The 19,543-nt window shown below is 38.8% G+C and overlaps 1 protein-coding gene across 3 annotated transcripts in view; it reads right to left on the reverse strand.

Moving 5' to 3' along the window:
• The window catches only part of LOC136442302 (tetratricopeptide repeat protein 28-like), a 52,849-nt gene that overhangs the window by 20,560 nt on the left and 12,746 nt on the right, over positions 1 to 19,543 (reverse strand). Inside the window, exon 1 of one of the 3 annotated variants that reach the window (XM_066439105.1) lies at positions 4,540 to 5,245. The exons of 1 other annotated variant lie outside the window; for it this stretch is intronic. In XM_066439105.1, the coding sequence (XP_066295202.1) occupies positions 4,540 to 4,572 (33 nt within the window). In that variant the 5' untranslated portion in view covers positions 4,573 to 5,245. Of the gene's footprint in view, positions 1 to 1,682; positions 1,852 to 4,539; positions 5,246 to 19,543 lie in introns of those variants that run through there. One more of the 3 variants, XM_066439097.1, reaches the window with a different exon arrangement.

The following is a 19,543-nucleotide window of genomic DNA, read 5'->3' on the forward strand; positions in this document are numbered from 1 at the left end:
ATCCTAGGATACCTAGTGCAGGTCCTTGCAAAATAGCTCCCTCGTTAATGAGTTGCGTGTTCTCTTAACTGCTGCATATCTGTACAGTGGCACCAAAGCACAAACTACTGCCTTATCTTGAGTTGACACTAGATAAGATTTCACTATGAGAAACGTCACTTAGCGTGGGGGCCCTGAGATGGGTCAACCTCTTCATCAAACTGACGAAGCTGAAGAATGGTTTGAACTTTGGTATTAAAAATCATTCTGTGGCACCTGATCATATGGTCCAACGTTTTGTAACCTTTTACAATTGAGATGTACAGTCAATATATGCAAATCCCAACGACTATTGCCAACTTCGCACACAAACCATCTCTTAAATGTCTATGGAGGTGAATATTCTGGCAATAGCAACATGAAAGGATGAAATGTGAACAATGAGAAAATGTGAAATACGAAAGACTTGATACAAGTAAAGAGACAGACAAAATAAACGTCTTTGATGATTCATGGAAAGCATTTCTTCCACTGTGATACAATTGTTGGGAGCAAATGTAGGACAAAGTTGTTATGATAGCAATAAGTACAGCCAAGTATTGCATACTTGAGGTTCTGTCTTATCTGACACACCTGCTTACAACACTGCAGTGTCACCCTATTTTTAAGTAACTCAAAAACGCTGTTTTGTCACGATCGGTCATTGCTCATTCTTCAGGGATTAACACGAGCGAGATAAGTCACTCGGACTCCGTTTGAGTGCTCTTGAGTGCCACAAGTATATGACAGGCAGGGGGCCGTGAGGGCAGCATTCCCGCGCTGCTATTGTCACAGCCTGACCCATTTGCCATACTGTTGTACCAACAGGCACTGCTACAAACACAGAAGGCCTGGAAACGAAATATCTTCACGGAACTTGCAGAAACGGTTAGTTCAATAACAGGTGTGCCTTTGTCCTGAAAGAAAAGTGGCTACAAAAATGGCTTCAATCTTCAAGAAACATGACGTAGACTGTAGTGTGTTTCAAAACGTCCATTTCAACACGATGAAACATGAAACGTTTTGTCACAACTTAGCAGATAACCATATGAAAGCTGATCTAACTACTACATTGGGGTGTATATATATCAGAGAGGTGGTAAAGCTGGTTATACTAACTTATAGTCACAAGAGCAAACAGGACACAAAGACAACCTGCTCAGGAAAAGCTAACAAATTAGCCCGAGTGCGACAACACTCAGGTGTGCGACTTGCTAATGCGACAAATTCCAACAGGTGGGAAACAATGACGGCAATAAAGGCACAGTAAAGGTGCTGTTCTCTGTATCAGGGCTGGGAAGAATTAAGTCAGAACTTCATTGTACTGTTGCCAAGGTGGCACAGGTTTCTACAAGTACAATGGACCTGTATATCTTGGTGATTTCCTGTTTAAGGCATGTGCAATCCACAGGTGACCACAAATGAATGAATGAAGGCATTTCATCCAGAAGACTACACACATTATGCTCAAGACTTGAAAATTCTCAATGGCACAACATTTGCAGCGTATTAGTACCGTACAACTAGCCATCTATACAAAATACAAGCAAATATGAACAAGCTATTCAACCATACCGATCCAATGCTTGTATGAACAAGCTATGGAGACATCAATGTTATTTTCCATTCTGTAGTAAACTTACATGTATAAGAGTCCACCTTACCTCCATATCTGTTATGTAATAAGGATGGTCAGTCAAACAGCTGGCCATGGTGAGATGTACATCACAAGAAACCGATGCGACCCTCACTGCCCCTTGGGGGGTTCCAAAGATATTTGCCGGGCACGTTGGCGAGGCACTACGCTAATAGCAACTGTATCACGAGCAGTCATCTACATACTGTGTCTACACAAGGTGGACAAACACTGGGGAGGGTCACACGCAGACAAACAACCCAGCAATGTCACCTGATGGGCTATTACACATTCATATTTCATGATGTTATACACGTTAAACCCCATACAGGAATTTGTGGTATGGAGCAAACAATCGTTCTTTGCTATAAACAGATAAGGTATGGCAGTGCAGTCTTATGATGGGATCAACACTTGTAATATAACAATACTCCTTATGGTGGAGTGACTTTTTCAAGTACAATTTAAGTAAGGCCACTCCATAGAATTAGAATTGTACTTCATTCTGTGACAAACTCAATAAAGACTAAAGACAATGAATTGTAAAAGATAGGAGTCAGCTTACATGTAACGTGACATCAAAGTTACTTTGTATCCCATGGATGGTTTCATAGATGTATAAATTAGAGTGCTAAGATGCCTGCATTTCGGAAAAAAAACTTTATAATCTTTTATATTATTCTTCTCAAAATATCACAGAAGAAGATGTATTGCTTGCACTGCCTAAGGATGAGTTGGCTTTGTACAACAAACATGTATGGCCATCATGGTAGGCCAAAGGTCAAGTACAAAGACACCAGTTTACCACCTTGTTTTTACTTCAATTTACACATGTTTGTGGCAGAAGTTACCATAACTTACATCCTCCATATACAAAGGTCAAGATACTGTGCTTTGCCATGTGCAATGGACAACCATGGCTTTTCCATGTGCATCAGTCATTAGAAAAACTTCAAAAAGGAAAACTTCAAAAGGGGCCATATCCCCCGTATGACTATTTTAAAAAATATCTAGAATTTTGTTTCAAATTTCATATTGTCAGGTATTTCATGTACAATACTTAAAGAAACATCAGACTGTCAATGTGATATGCTAAGTCATCATTACATCTTAACTATATCATCCCAGCAAGATGAGGTGTAACAATGCCTATCACTCCCACTTCAATTATCACACCTAATCCTGGCTTATGTTTATCCATTGTCAAACATCATGTTGACGCATCTTGATAGATAATCCTCTTAAAGGCCATTAGCCCTCCACCCCTGATCCCTCCCCATTAAAAACAGCTCAAAAGCAAACAGCAGTAAATTTGTCTGAAACCCCCATTCCTACAATAACCTATCCCAGAGATAACTTGTTCTCCCTAAGTTTTCTGTTATAACGTAGATCAAACCATTATAGTAGACGGGTGGGTAGGTCCAGATAAAACTTTATGCTAATCCTACCCACTCAGGGATAATCTTTTCTAATGGACTGTGAAACTGCCCAACCATTGGTAAGCCAATCATCATCTGTTACCATAGCAACAACCATCACAGTAATCCTTTTAAGAAACTACCAATAAACAGGAACAAACAATCCATTCAGTAGTACCGGGTAAACAAGGCCTCTGCTTCAAACTTTATAAATCATTATAGAGGGTTTTCACACCTATTACTCCACATTGAAATACTCTTGTGTATGGAGAAATAGAAAAGTTATACTTTTGAAAGACAACAAAATGCCACTACTAAAATGGATTACAAGCACTGCTATTCAACTTTTATCAAGGGCAGGTAAGATTAAAGAAACATCAAAGACTTGAAGACATTTCATGTGAATTAAATGTGAGAGAAGTTGAAAAGTAAAAGGTTTGGATGGCTGAGTAGAGAAATGCAATTCATTACATCTAGCAGCTAGCAAGATATCTTTTCCAATATTTGATATGTAAGTATTTTATCATATTCATGCAAAATTACATCAGGAATTTCTAGCAAAGTTTGTCCCAATTTGGTAAATCATACTTGAACTTGTGATTTTCTACTTGAGTCAATGTATAAAGAAAATGTCAATGTTGAATATTGACAACCTTTTGACTTTTTGTCAGAAATACCAGCAATTAATGACAGCATCATCCATGGGGCAGCAACATGAGAATAATGGTACATTTAAGTGATTGATCCCTATAAACAAAAGCTGCCTCACTCACAAATCCCCCGATAAAGGAGAAATCCAATTACTTAAGCCGACTTGACAAGAAATGTGACATTTCCACCACCACTCAGCATGAGAGTATTCTTCCTATTGTTTGAACAAACAGAGGATTCTGTCAAAGTTGACACTGAGTGATATGACAACTTCACCAGGTTACAATGCAACATCAACCAGTGTTATCTTTAATGTTGTCTGAATGTTAGACATATCATCTACAATCAGAAGATCTGGAAAATATCAAATTCCTAATCATCTATTTGATCATATCATAATGCATCATTAACCTGTGTTATTTTCACTATCATTAAATTGAAAATATCACATGCAATCAGGTAGGTCTGGAAAGCATCAATTTTACATCATTAAACTTTGGTTAACTCCAGCTATCATCATGTTCACATTCTATCCGCCAAAAATTTCTACATCATTTCTTGGCATACTGTAAAAGGAAAAATGTTCACAGGGATTTGATTTCACAGTAGGGAGAAAATGGCAGTGGTTTTTAACTACGCAGTTGAAACAAGGGGCTTAGCGGGAAAAAGACAGAACAAAATTTTCGCAATGGTTTTAATTTCGTGGTGAAGAGGTTATCGCAAACATAAAACAACCTCAAACATTTCCTCTTTTACAGTACTAAAGATATTGATGTACTAATATCCTGTGTCTGATTGAGTATACTGTACCCTTACCTGTGTTGTCTGACTTGGCCGCCATTTCAGCATTTCTGCTGGACAGTAACAACTTTCTCCAGCCTTGACTAGTCAGTATCACAATATAGTTCCTGTTCACACATTTCTATCCTGCCAGTCTCTTATCTAGCAGGCAATTCAGACTGTTCCCAGCGCGATGCACATTCTGTAATCCGACATTGCATAGGAACGTTCCCCTGAGCAGAATTACTGTCTGATTTCCCAAGCCACATTAACTGACAAAAGCATCCCTCCCCATTTGCAATTCTATATTTTCTCAGTCTGCGTTCTTCAAACGATTACGCATCAATGCACTTTTGTTCTACATCCTTTGTCGGGGTACCCACAACAGTGGCTGTAATAAAAGAGGGGTTCTTCATCAAATCCCTGGTCCATGAAGAGAGCATATGCCATAGAAATTCTAAGAAATGTGCAGCTTTTTCTTGGAAACAACGCTTTCTTCTTGTCCTGCAAGTGTGATGTTGTCTCTAACAATCCAAGACAAGTCAGTCTCAAGGTGAAGCTCCCCTGACATACTTTGAGACCATCTGATGGTTGAAACCTTGTGTCCTTCCTGCTGTTACTCCACTGCGTTATTGGAAATCCATACAGCACCCTGTATTACATTGGGCTGTCTCATTTCTAAGACTCCAAAAATCAATGTCTGATAATTGTCGAGTAATTGTACACTATTGCTGAGTTCAAGTAGAACAGAAGACCGGAAACTGAAGAGATTCTCTACATACTCAGCAATTAACATGGGACGGATCTGATTTTCTATCAAAGATCTGATTTGTCCTGATTTCGCTGGTCCAAACTATCTTCTAAAACTATTTAGCCAGACATGTAATCCTGTATTTCAATTATTCAGGTTGTCTTAAAGTCTGTTGCCCGTGCGTCTGAGTAATATCCTTCAGTCCCCACGTTTTCCAAGTGGAAGTTTACATAACACGGTCAGCTTTGGTATATGATCCGTTACGCTCTCCACGTTTATGAATCAAAAGACCTCCACGAAATCCTGTTCTTGTTCTTCTTTTGATGGACTGGGTTGCTCCTTCGATCCTGCTGATTTGTGGTTAAGTTTCATCATGCCTAGTTGTACACCATGGCCTGAGTAGCAGAAACCAATCGGTCTTCCTTCTGCAGCATAGCCAACGTGTTCTTGACAATGCTTGATCTGGCACCATTGTATTGCACGTCATCCTCCTGTTCCAAGTTCTCAGCACTGTACCTTCCTCAGACGTCACAGTCTGCTCCAGTCTGACTCTGAGGTAGAGAACTCCTGTTTTGTATTCACAAAGATGTTTCCATACAATCTCAAATCCGAGAGGAACGACACAGTAATTGCCTTCACGCACACTGAATCATTAAACTAATTTACGGCTTCTCTGGCAGAAACACTTCTTGCGAAGCCTGTGGGACCATAGCTCTTTCCACACATTCTTAAAATGGTGCTTTCTCCATCCAGCGTGACAGAGGCGACAACATACTGCAAAGCGGTCTGCTCACCACGCTGCACTGCACCGCGCAGAGTGACACTCTAATTCCGTGTATCTTCACCACACAGCCCCGGCTACCTGATATTGTAGAGAGGCAGTTTCTCCTCTGTGGTTTCAGGTAACGGAAGGTGAGACGAATGTTTGATCACGGTCCTGTGGGAATCAGCGTAATTGTATGCAGACCTCACAGCAGCAGTGCATGGTTGGATTGGCTAACCTAGCTAAATTGTCTCACATCAGAAAATTTGATTAATGACTAGATTATAAACTGTATACATAAAATAAAAGATAATGCTGACATAACTTTAGTTTAAGCTTTCAAAACATCTTGCCAAGTTGAGGGAAAATGTTTTCTCATCCTTTTAAACTATAAATATCAAGACAATTTGTAGGAGCAAAAGTGATAATTACTCTACACTTGACCTTTGCATTGACAATTATGAAGAAAAAAACGTTATCAGCATTATATTGCAATATAGGATAAATGGAATGCTAATGCACAGACATTTATAACTGTGCCTGCCAGCAAGTTGGATATTACAAATCCTTATTGGACTATTAACATTCACTGACTGTAATCGCTACATGTATTAAGCACCTTTGGTGTGCCCAGAATACATCAATTATTTGATCTACTGATTTGAGCAATGTTGGGATTTAAGTTCTGGTACACACAACCAACTCAGAATCTGGAATGTCTAAACAAAATTACTCTAGAATAATGTGATTTCGTATTTCAAGCCTCCACCATGCGTACTGAATAAGAAGAAATAAAGCTACTGGGAAAGTGTGTCCTCCTACATGTAAATGGTGAAATTAAGACTGGACCAATAACAAATGTTCCAACATCACAACAAACAAAGCCAAGCATGCATATCAACAAGCACAGAGTTTTCTCCCTCTTCCTAATCTTTCAAATGAACAATATCTTTTCAATATTCCAGTAACCACTTCAAGGCTATAGTATAAAACAACTTGCATAAGATACCAACATCATCATCTAAGCAACCTGATAACTAATGAGTCTCCAACCTTATATTCCCACCCCAAAAAAGTTTCTTACACTTGTCTAGTTACGTAGGTGACAGACCACCCTCCTACTAGTCCTAGCCTGTTACCTATATGAGAGCAGCATTGATCTCTAAGACATCTGTGATAGTGCCATATTACTGACGTCAAATCTAGATGAACAGCTGTGCAGCAAAAACGCAACCAGTTTTCTAGAGAAACTTCCAATACGAGGAACGTCAGAGATCTCATTGAAATCTACTGGGTACTGTTGTTTTTTAAAGAAGTCCTGCAGAAAGTTCCGGTAATCCGAAATGGCCGAAGGTATTCTGTCAACAGGATGCACACACTGACTGGTGGTTGTCACTTGGATGGATTTCTGTTTACTTTTCCGACGACTTCTAAGGCAGGATAACGGACAATGGGTGACTGAATCTGGGTGTACACATTCCTATCTGATGGGCTGGAAAAAGGCCCTTCCCACCATACAGTGTAACTTTACAATCCCCTGTTGTACTTTCTACAAAATAACATCTGACGAAGTAGATATCAAAGTTTGATATAATCATAAATAAGATGGAATTTTAGGACGTGAGCATTCATTGCCAAAATCGATGTTGCCTCCATATACTTAAGTCCTAAAGTAAGATAAAGAACTCAGGGATCTAAAGAGGGAAATACCTTAAGTTTTAAAAATATTTGGATTTAACAGATACCTGGATTTAACAAATATTTGGAAGGATGGAATATTTGCATAATTGTGTTTGCAAAAAATACTGAGATATGGAAAACTTTGGGTGGTACGGTACATCCAAAAATCTTGAACACATTCTCACTTTGACGACAAAATCAGAACAACTCCTGTCAGCGTGTGATGAAGTAACACCTGAGACGATACCTGCCCAGGTGAGATACGGACAGGTAAGACTACGAGAATGCAGGTAATCCCGACACACGCCTTATCTCTGGTCCACTGACCACACCTCCAATGTAAGAGTGACTGTGGGAGATCTGTACGCTCAAATTTCACACAACAAAAACAATACAAGTTAGCTACATAAATCCTTACTATTGCTAAATACAAGCATTTCTTACAAAAACCTCAGTAGACACATCTTTCCTTCTTCTAATCTTATACAATAGTAACTGAAAAAAAGTTAATAAACTGTACACATACTTCAATCTTGACCAGTAGGCTACATGTAGGTCAATATGATAACTAGAATGCAAGAAATAGAACTTGAAGTTGTTGAAAATATTATAATCTTCCTGAGAGAAATTGCATCTTTCAAAGTTTTTCGGAAACAGTTTGGGGCCTTAACTTTTAAATCTTTTTCTGGTGCAACAAGTTTCAAACAATCCTATGAATATAAGCTGTGAGTAGCCTGTGACCAGTAGTATATATCTCTGTGGAGGGTGATTCTTATCTCCTTGTATTTGTGTGACAGGTATAGGAGGACACAAGCGGCCACTGTTAGCATGGATCAACATACATGACAGGCAAGCCACACCAGAATAGAACACTCAACAGTCACGCTGTACTGTACAGTATGGTCCACTTGCTTCAAATCTTCCTTACATGACTGGAGATGCCTGTCGACAGTTCAGGAGAACTTATGTTTGGTTTCGTTTGGTTCTTCTCACACGACACACGACTTCTAAAGGCCATGCGAGTGTCAACGTGTCGCGAGAAGCGTAAAAAATTTATGACTAAATGTATCAAAGTGTGATGTCCTGCTGGGCTATGCAGAGCCTAACTTCTAATTGCTGGCCATCATTACAAAAAGCTGTAACATTTTTGACAGGATGACATAACACCAACACTTGATACAATGTTGATATCAAAATTAGACCAACATCCTGCCCTTGGTGCTGAAATGATCTCCTACGCAACAGTGAAAGTAATAAACCTCTAGCACATCATGCACCATTAACTCTTTCCTGCCATCAAATTTCCAATCGAACGATCAAAGCTTCCTGTCTTTCTAGATCGTGTTGGAGGAAACCATTACATTTACCAATGGAGAAGCTAAAACTATTATTCGAAACCCTACAGTGATTGTCTTCCTTTTCAACCTTAGAGCTAATTCATCAAGCCACAGTAACTGTGGGTGTGACCTAAAATTACCCGGTAAAACAGCGTACACGTCAAACTACAGCCTACACTTTGTATTTCCAACTATCGATCTTCACAAACACCTTTGATAGCCGCAGCTATGATGACCATGAATCACCAGTTTAACTGCTACCTGCCGCGGCTATTACCACTGATCACAAGGCAGGGGGGAAACCAAGCAGGCCTGGCAAACAATTTAGAACGGGTGCTCTACAGTGTTCTCTATCCGTCCCTGGACAGCATTTACTGCTTGGGACTGACAAAAATTTCAACTGCTCTTTCCCCCTTGATAACATTTTCAACAGGTTGTAAAATTACTAAAAAGTGTGACAGAGATCTAAATGTAGCCGTTTCAAATCCACTTCTCAATATGCAGGAAATAGCATTTCAAAGGGTCAAAAAGGTCAAAATTTACTAGCCCGACTCCCCTAATTTCCTCTGCCTTGGGTGCTTCACAAGGAGCATTGCTCCGTCAAACCAACAGGAACATTTTGAATATCAAACAATACTTGATTGACATCTTATCATAGTACATACTAGTAGCCAGATGTGAACCATCATATCAAAATTAAACCTGCAAATTCCAACCTGCCTTGTAGTTCACCTTTACTCCTCTACTAGAATTTCACTCTGGCTTTAATTTTGCTGGCATTAGTGTCTGGCAAATGGCCAATAAAAGACTGAGTTCACCACAGGGCTGACCTCAGAAATTCATAGCAATCAGTGATGTTGGAGATCTGGGTAGGATGAACCTAGGCCCAAAACAAAGATATTTGTATGAAGCTAAGCAAAAATACAAGTGACTGAAGTTTAGACTTGACAAGATGGTATTGAGATTGTAACGATGTGCAGGACCATTAAACCATTGTTTACAAAGAGCCCTGCCACCAAGTTGATATATATGTACCACCATTGTCTTTTTGATAGGACATCGATGCCAGATGTAGGTCCCCTGTTGTAAATCCTGTAGTGTACAACAAGTACACTGGTTCACCTGACACAAGGCAACACTGTGGTGGTCTGGAGGGAACCTAATCCCCAGGCATGAGACAGGACACGCTAATCTTCACTGCTGTCATCGCAGCTCCTAAACAGGCCGACTAACCAGACCATTGGTGCAGGAATGTTAGACATACACTATTGCCAGTACCATGCTTCTGTTTTTACTTAGGTGGGCTTGTTCATATTTTACACCTTAACAACTGCTTATAATTCTATGAACGTGTATAATAAAAGATTTAGCATGATTGCAAATTTGGTAGAGTTCTGAAAGTGGAATTCTAGATTTAAACTTATAGTACAGTAGTTACCTCTCTATCTCACAAAAACCTTGGCTAAACCATGCACTGCTGCTGATATTACCTGTCCTAATACAGCTTAAATCTTCCGACAACAAGATGTCCTCTTCTTCAGCACATCACAGGCACACCATTGTCTCCAGACAAGGCAAGACTTCCGGGCAGATTTTCTTAAAGAAATCCCCAACTCTGGGTGGACTTAAGGAAGAAACGGCTTGCTTCTTGTCTTCAAAAATATCGCGTAAAATCTTGAAAAGTAATCCTGACTCCATCTGTGAATCCACTTTCTTTGCTCCCGTCTTGAGAACCTCCTTAGCCAGGAAAATCTGTGACTTCACTCATGGTCCTTAACGTGATGAGAACTGCAAACAAGTCCAACTACCGACCTCTCACACTTCCGCAGTAAAACAAAGTCATAACACGATGTTGGTCTCCGAGGTGCAGTGATATGCATGATTTCTATCGATCTGTAAAGGAATCGTCATCCAACAGCTTTTATGCCTCCGTTATAATAATGCCTTTCACTGCTTGGCCCCGTGACCCCTCACCTCCCCTGCTAGTCAGTAGAATATGCCAATAGGACAGGGTGCAGTATGGAAATGCACATTGGAGGGTCCAATGGGGGAGGACAAAGGCAGGAAGGCAAGTTTCTTTCTTATTGTCTCCTGCATGGTACTACTAGTGCATAGATGAGCTAGCTCCCTGAAAGGGCGGTTTAAACTATGCATTTTAGAATTTTTGGAATACAAGTCTCCTTTTGACTTATTTTGTGCTGTCTTTACCATTGAAAATGCTGTCTTACTGCTGTGTTACTGGTTGCTGAATTTCTTAAATCAAAACAAAGTACAAGTCGGTTCTTGCAGATATTTATAAACTATCATTTTCGGGCCCTCAATATGTCCCCCATGAGTTGCAAGTGAAATGTCTGGAAAGGTATGTGGCAGAAAACCCCTTACACAGCCCCAAGAAAGGCTGGACTGGTTTCCATGGTTATGAACACAATGCAGCCATGCATCTTCCATTTCTAGTTGTTTGAATGAAAAAAAAAGCTCAGTCCCAGAGAAATGTCTCTGTTTGTAACAGGAGGTACAGGTCACAGGGGCTAAGTGACAGTCATGTGACTCAGGGTGGCTAAATACATTTCAATACAATGGTGAGAAAATATCTGATTTCTGAATAACAAAATGTAGAAAATGGTGTTGAAAATGGCATAACTGAAAGGTACTGACTTCATCTTTACATAATTAACAACACATATGTTGTCTATGCATATATTATTTGTACGGATGTATACGAAGTGCCAAGTCAGTTGTTACTTCAAACAAAATACATGTGTAACTGTATCTGGCAATGAAATAGAAATGGTGTATCATTCCTTTTAGCTTAAAAGGGCAATGGCCACTTCAGCATAAAACTTGCATGATGATATGGAAGTGGATTTTACACCCAATGACTTTATAGTCTTTCTCATGGGACAGATACAAGGACAGCAACCATCTTGGAGAGGGATGTCTTAATTCACAAAGCACTTTCCTAGGAAAAACAAATCATGACTTTTAGGATCTTATCTTGTACCATTTTATAGAAGTATTGTATTCTTATTCCTTTGCCCTATGCTGTAATAAAGTTTCCTGCTGAAAAATTGTACGGCAAATGAAAAAGTTTGATATTTGCCAATGAACAAGAAGTTATTACATCAAAAATTAATCTGCTATACCAAGGGTTACGTGCAAGTTTTCAATGCACTAGTATCTCTTAAGATAGGATTTAATGTAGCGTATGAAACAGTAAAAAAAGGAATAATTCATACGAACAATAAAGTCGCTGTAACAAGATTCTTCCATGCATTGCAATAGTGAATAAAAGATCAATAATTTAAACCATGTGAGCGATTTATGTAGCAACATCTTCAAAAAAAGTGTTAAAAGACTCGAACATGGCTTTAATGGACCAAGGCTTTTTACGAAACGATTTTCCTACACTTCAAAGAGCATAGATATTGGTAATCGGATGACATATTGTCGTCTCTTGACATCATACCTTGGGGGTCACAAATCAGTAAAACTGCAGTCTATATGTATATGGGAAGGCCAATTGACTAGTGCGCTCCTTGTCAGTAGTACATTGATTATTGAGAACGAAAAATGATTTAACAAGCAGTGCAATATGTCTTAGAATTTCATACCTGAACAAAGATGACCCGGCATATTGACTCATTTATTAGGGTGGCTTAGCCAATTGTCTTATATACAGGGAAAGTTCTTAAAGCAGTCCTACAAATTTACTTTCATATTGGTGAGGGTAAATTTTTCAGCCAGGTCAAGAGGGCTAAGTATATTCTTCCATTCAGTTTTCCAAATTCAGTCTTGCATTAAATGGCTAGCTTTAAGCAATGTACTTAAATCATGACATGACATTATTGCAAATTTTTTGTGGGTTGATTGCACTGTGACAATGACTTATACTATAGAGTTAGCTAAAACTGTCTAGTATCTTCAAGAATATGCAGACATCTTGGCATCTCTACATACGACATATCTTTCATGGACATCTTGTGCCTTGTCCCTAAAACTACTCGTTCAGCCCATCACACAACACGAAAATCGATCGGCCGATGAGTTTGCGAGCTCTAGATGACAATTTCGGCAATAATACGCCTAGCGTTCTCTCGATCATCGCGCAACTTTTAGCAATGAGTCTGTGCTCGCAGGTCACCAAACCCTGTTAGATATGATAGGGTAGATTTTCAAGCGAAAACTACACGCGACTCTTTGTTGATTTTAAAGATACAGGACCGTACAACAAGTGCGGTCGAAGCTTGTAGAGTGTGTGACAGTGGCTTTATTCCTGAGCATTGAACAACTGTGATGGGTACAACGTGTTTGAATCTCAATCATCCACATGAATGCCCAAGAGCAAAGGGAGAGGATGACATTGGCATCTGGACTATCCAGCTAGGCTAGCTAACAGACACACTGGCACCTGTCTGGAAATGGACACCTCTGTCTTGTCACGTTTCTTGGCTCAGTGGGACATCTCTTTAGCCCCTTGACCTTCACAAAGTGCCTGGCTACTTTAAGTGCTTTGCCAAAAACTCTGAATCAAGTCATCTCTATAAGAGAAAGACATTTATCAATTAAGGTATTCCTGACAGAGGCCCTTTTAACAAAGTCAGAAAAGTTAAATAATTCAGGCCATGAATTAATTTGAGATCATTCTACGGGCTAATAAAAGCAATCCTATTAAAAGATATACTTGTTGCAGGTAACAAATTGGAGACAAGTCATTCTATAGGTACAGGTACTGTTTACTGACAAAATCTTGGTAGATGAGAACTTTGCTTTTCGCTTATGTGATTGTAAGACTAGGAGGTGGTCAACAGTAAGTGCTGTTTTCCGTGAGAATATGGCTTTATGGATGAACGGTGCCAGAAGAAGGTAAGGGATGCATACATCATTGTGCCTGCCAACAACAAGGTCAAGGACATTTACGAATTCAACATTGTCAAGTTTCCATCACAATCTAAAACTTTTAAATGTATGTAACACTTGAAAAGGAATGGTCAGAGAATTTAATACTGTGCCTTTTGGAAAGCAGAATTGTAACTGTAGTAAAATGAAGTTCAAAGCCTTGGGTACAAAATCAACATTTCCTTCCGGTTTCCTTTCTCCTATTTCTGGGAGAAAATGTTATGGAATGTCATATCAACAAAGTTTGACCAAACACAAGGTCTAGTGAAAGACCTGCTAAACACTTTACTGATGTTGTTTTAGAACTTTGTAGTTCAATACTGCCAACACTACAGAAGTTTTGAAACACCTAGGCTAATACTTCCTGTCAGGTAGGGCCTCTGTTTTCACCTGTTTTACCTGATACATCCAAGGTGGGCTGCTTACGCCTTTGTCATCTTAAGGAATATAAATACACACCTTGGGAAAATTTAAATTTTCAACCAGTCATGGTTTTCAGTAGATCTTTTTGTATGTACATGTATTTATTATGTCCCGTGAATATATTGTTCTTCTCTGGTTTAAAAAAGTACTGTTTACCAGTATGCTACTTGAAATATTCAGTAACCTTCTGCTAGGGAGTGAATTTAAGGAGAAATGACATGTTGTTACATTAGAAATTATACTTATCAGTTTCAAAATTGCAACTGCTTACCAGAAAGAAAATAAATATGCCAGCTATGGACAACATATTGTATCTGAGTAATACTAAACTATGACTGAGTTTGTCTATAACCATGGCAACAAAACCAACCAATCGGTGACTGTGTTACATTGAGATACATCTGTCATGAACTTGACAAGGTCATTTCTTTCACCTGGCTTAAGACAGTCGACTGAACAACCTCCTCCCCAGACAACTTAATCTTAAATCTGGTCTCCTGTCACTCGAGGAGTCTACAAGTCTGGACCCACCTGAGATAAGGTTCCACATGTTTTGGAAAGGATTAAAAAAGCAAAGAAGTTACACCCTGTTTGACGGCCAATTACCATTCATTAAGATAACTGAAGTGATGCTATCATATATGTTACACCATGTAGGCATTTTTCTACTTAACAGTTTATGATATATTCTTATGTGTTTCCAAGGTCAATTCCTATAACACAAAACATGTCAGCTAGAATGGTATCAGCTTCAAATTTTTTATTTTTATGTCTGTACCTGGCATGCCTAGGAGCAAGTTTCCCTGCTGTTGCTGGCATGATTTTGAAATCACTTTTACATAAATCACCAGTATCCCTGGGATCAGGTGGTTTCTCTTGGAAGAGGGGCTGTACTTTGCTGATATCACTCCATCATCCCATGCCTGCAGGGTAGATATCAATTCTATCCAGTGGTATATGCAGTCGATGAGTAATGGAACCTCAAAGTGCTAACAGATGGAAGCCCTACTAAAAGATTGATTTACCTTATCAAGAATTGGGTATGGACTTTTCAAACAACACACCTTGTGCACTGCCACATAATGTTGATTGAGTTGAATGTAATCACTGTACTGTACCAATATATTTTGCAGTCTATATTATAGGACAAAAACATTCCCGATAGCATCTATCCCAAAGATTCAGCAGTAGGATATATCGAAACATTTTTCTTGTCAAATATTTGCAACAATCAAAGTTAGACTTTTGTGTCCACTATTGAAACCTGAATTACTTTTCAAGTTTGCGCTGGCTACAAATTACTTATCACATTAGTTATTAAAATTCAAGCCAGCCATCTAACCCCAGTTCCGGTAAGCATGTCTGTCTGTCTAATGGTACTGGTACCATCTAGTTAGGCAGATTTCAGACACAGTCATAATCACACAGTTAGGCAAATGTAGTTGCTGACCCCTTTCAACAGCTAAGGCCTAAAACAGCCAGTCACATTTCATTCAAAACTTTACATTCCACTGTATATCCCTGGTTAATAAGACTTTGATTCCCTCTGGTTTCTGAAACTCCTGCAAGATCTGACTACACACTTAGGCTTCATAGAAACCAAGCCTTACACCAAGGTCTCCTACATACAGTTCATAGGATATTTTGCTACATGTAGTTTACAAAAACAGTATACAAATGTAGTGACAGACAAGAGATGAGTGTGGTTTCTTCTACAAGCATGACAAGCTAACTGACATCCCCTGCACTGTTTTAGAACCTGTGGTTTCCAACAGACCTCCCAGAGAGTGTGCCAGATGCCCTGTTATCATGTTTTAGTACAAAAAGACAACAACCGAAGTGAGCATGATACTGGAAGCTAGGTTGTTTGCACAGACCTGTTACTTTGGAGCTGCTTGTTTTTTTACCGGATACCCCGGAAAACAACTATTACACCAGGATGAGGCATATTTGAGATAAGATGGGATCCCGGCTACTTAATTACCAGGGTGTTCTTAAAAACAGGACCCCTGCACCTGTATCAGGTGGCAAACTGACACTTGGCAGCCTCACATCTTCCCTCTTGTTTTGAAATGACATCGCTGACAGGGAATTTCATTATCGACTCTGTTACACAGCGGTGGCCTTTCAGTTAAATCAAAGTTATACAAAATCATCATGTTTCAGATTCTAGAAAAAATGAAAGTTCGTTAGTTTCAGCAAGTAGCTACTCAAAAACACATAATTAGAACTAACATTCTTGAATCTTAAGTGTTCTGTTGCAGAAGTAACTTTGTTGTACATTTAGTCAACAGAATTATTAAACAGAACAAAAAATACTACCTGCAAAAATGATAACTAAACGAGGCATGCAGTGCAAGGATATTGTCTGAAACATCATTTCAAAGAATTATCTGAAGATTTATTTAACTTACCTGTATCAAGTTATCAAGACATCTATTTATAGAATCTAGAGCCTGCAATTTCAATCAAACAAACATCCAACAGTTTGGTGTTATAGGAAATACTCCACACACTTCCACACCTCTTTACTAAACAAACAAGAAGGTAACATTACTAGTTAGAGACCACCCCTAGGGATATAATGGAATCATCTATCAGGGCCCCCTACCAGGAACCAGTCAAAACAACATTACCTCTGCCCCTCCCCACATGATTGAAAAATCCCACCCTCTTTTCATTGGACAATAGCTAACGATGTCAACTTCTACCATAGTGATGGGTGCCTTCCGGTACTTGGATGGGTTACCTTCTTCAAACTGTAGTTATCTTGAAGATTCTATCTTCTGGGCTATGACGTTAAGTCTTTTAGCAAGGAGATGAAATTATGACAGGTTTCCGCCAATAAGCTGACTGCACACAAAAAGAAAGGCGGGCAATTTGCGAGGATTTGTCTTACAAGAAAATTTGATAGGCAGAGGTTAATGAACCTTTGCTGGATGATGAATTGGCCAGCTGCTACATTGTAGGTCTCTTGTATAACCAGTTTTTCACTAACATAGGCTAGAGTATCAAATGTATCTGTAGAATTACCTATTCAAAGTAAGCTTCAAACAGATAGCATTCTTTTAGCACTAACAATGCTTACTGTGCACATGTGTCAACATGTACAAATAGTACTAAGCAGGCTATAGTAGTGATTTTTTTCCTTATTGCTTTGCATCAAATCACTCAGAAGTCATATGCAACCTTAATCCTGCCACAATGTGGTATAACCCTTATTTTATTTATTCATTTATTTATTTATTTTTATCTATTTATGTTGTCTCTCTGATATAACATTATGTATATGTATGTAAAAATCTGGAAGCTTTAGACATTATGACTATTTAAAAAAAAACTACTCAAAAGAAAAGTATTATAGAAAGTATGAAAATACTAGTATAATAGAAAGGCAACAGCAGTCAGTTTCAATTCAATTAAAATTATAAAAGTTCAAGTTTTTGAGAGATTAAAAATTCTGATTCAAATCCACAACCTTTGCACCAGTAATAAAATGTTGGTACATGAAATATGCATATTAGTAATTTCATATTGAGCATTTATAGGTTCCTATGTATTGAATTCTTCACATGCATTTTCCTAGAGAAGCCTTTCAACAGTCCTGAGAGAGACATGAGTGATTTAGTGCCTCCCCCTGGTGTGTCAAGTGGTCACAGTGGGGTGAGAAACATCACAGAAACTCCAGAGTAAATAAATCCAACACTACAAGCCAATTATCAGACCATTAACAAGAACACACAAAGAAGACCTGCTTCCTTGGGGTCTGATTTATTGCAAGGAGTCTTCAAGAAATAAGAAAGATGCCGGACAACCGCTTTATTTTTTGATTTACAGGAGGTCCATAAAACAGCGTGAGGCTTTCTTTGTCAAAACTGTTCCAGAAAAGGAAAAGTGTGCCTGTGTGAGGCTTTTGTTACCAGCTGACTTTATTGTGTGAAAAAAAGGAGAGCAGTTTGAATGGAGTAAAACAGTGCCTCAGGTCCAAATACTTTGAGAAGTCTGTATTGATACCTTTCATTTGTCTAGACTAGAGAGTTTGCCAGTGGGATCTTCTGACACCTATATCTTGTGTGTATAAAATGCTTGAAACTGTTTAAGAGACTAATCAGAAATCTAGTAATTTCGAGTCCTATGGTTTGTAGAAAAAAGTTTCAACAGTTATACATGTCTTAATTTAGACAGACGAGGCCAAATTCCATCTAGCTGCTATGGAAGACATCATGTAAACATCCAGTGTTTGTCTAACCATCATACCCATTCTTTCCCATACATTTGCTTTCTTGCTTATTCATTTGGACAACTTGACCAACAAATCACAAAGGATAAAAGACCTGCGGATTGCTCAAGAGCTATGTTTTAAACATGCTTTTCTCCCATGGATGGAAAATTATCGCCTTTTCACCATGAGTGTTCCACACAATGCAGCTGTCCAAATACAAAACCTCAAGTACGCCGTGTTATTAACACTCGAGGATACCGGCCGTATTAAGCACTATAATATGTTTGTCATTTTCCATTGAGCTGCCACCTCTGAAACAATAAATCTTAAAAATGCATTTAATTTTTGAGTGTTAAGAAACAATTGGTGACAGTGACAGAATCGTAGCAGATCAAAGACCTGTATTTTGCATAGTTAGGTAAGTTTAAAATATGCCTAACTGTTTGAAACTGCCACCAGCTGCAAGCTACTTCATGTCCCTCCCAGTTTATCTTTGCATACTTGGTCGACCTGCCCAAATATTTGCTGCCAGACCTGAGCATGGCAGGTTGTCTTACACAAACACCTCCTCAGGGGAAGGAAAACTTTGTCTAGAAGACGTGCTATAACGTTTATACATGTATATCTTGAGCTATAAGGCCACACCAATTGTATTTGTTGGTTCTAACAAATAATACAAATTGAAAACAAAGCCCGAGGCCTGTACAATGGTATACACAGTTTTAGGGAGTGAATATATGTGTAGTAACGTGCAAATTTCCTCCCAGCCTTCTGACTTCATTTTGACAGCTAGCTGCATTTTCCCTTCAAAATGTTCAGAAACCAAGGAAATAAGATGGTGTGGTCTAAAGGCAAAAGATACTGGTTTCACTGACTTGCATGTATGTCAGTATTATTTAATTTATCTGATGGAAGTCAAATCACCTGGATAATTTGACTGGTTAGAAGGTTTTGTTTTCTGTTGATAG

The sequence above is a fragment of the Branchiostoma lanceolatum genome, chromosome 1, assembly GCF_035083965.1.
Source record: "Branchiostoma lanceolatum isolate klBraLanc5 chromosome 1, klBraLanc5.hap2, whole genome shotgun sequence".
Taxonomy (NCBI): Eukaryota; Metazoa; Chordata; class Leptocardii; order Amphioxiformes; family Branchiostomatidae; genus Branchiostoma; species Branchiostoma lanceolatum.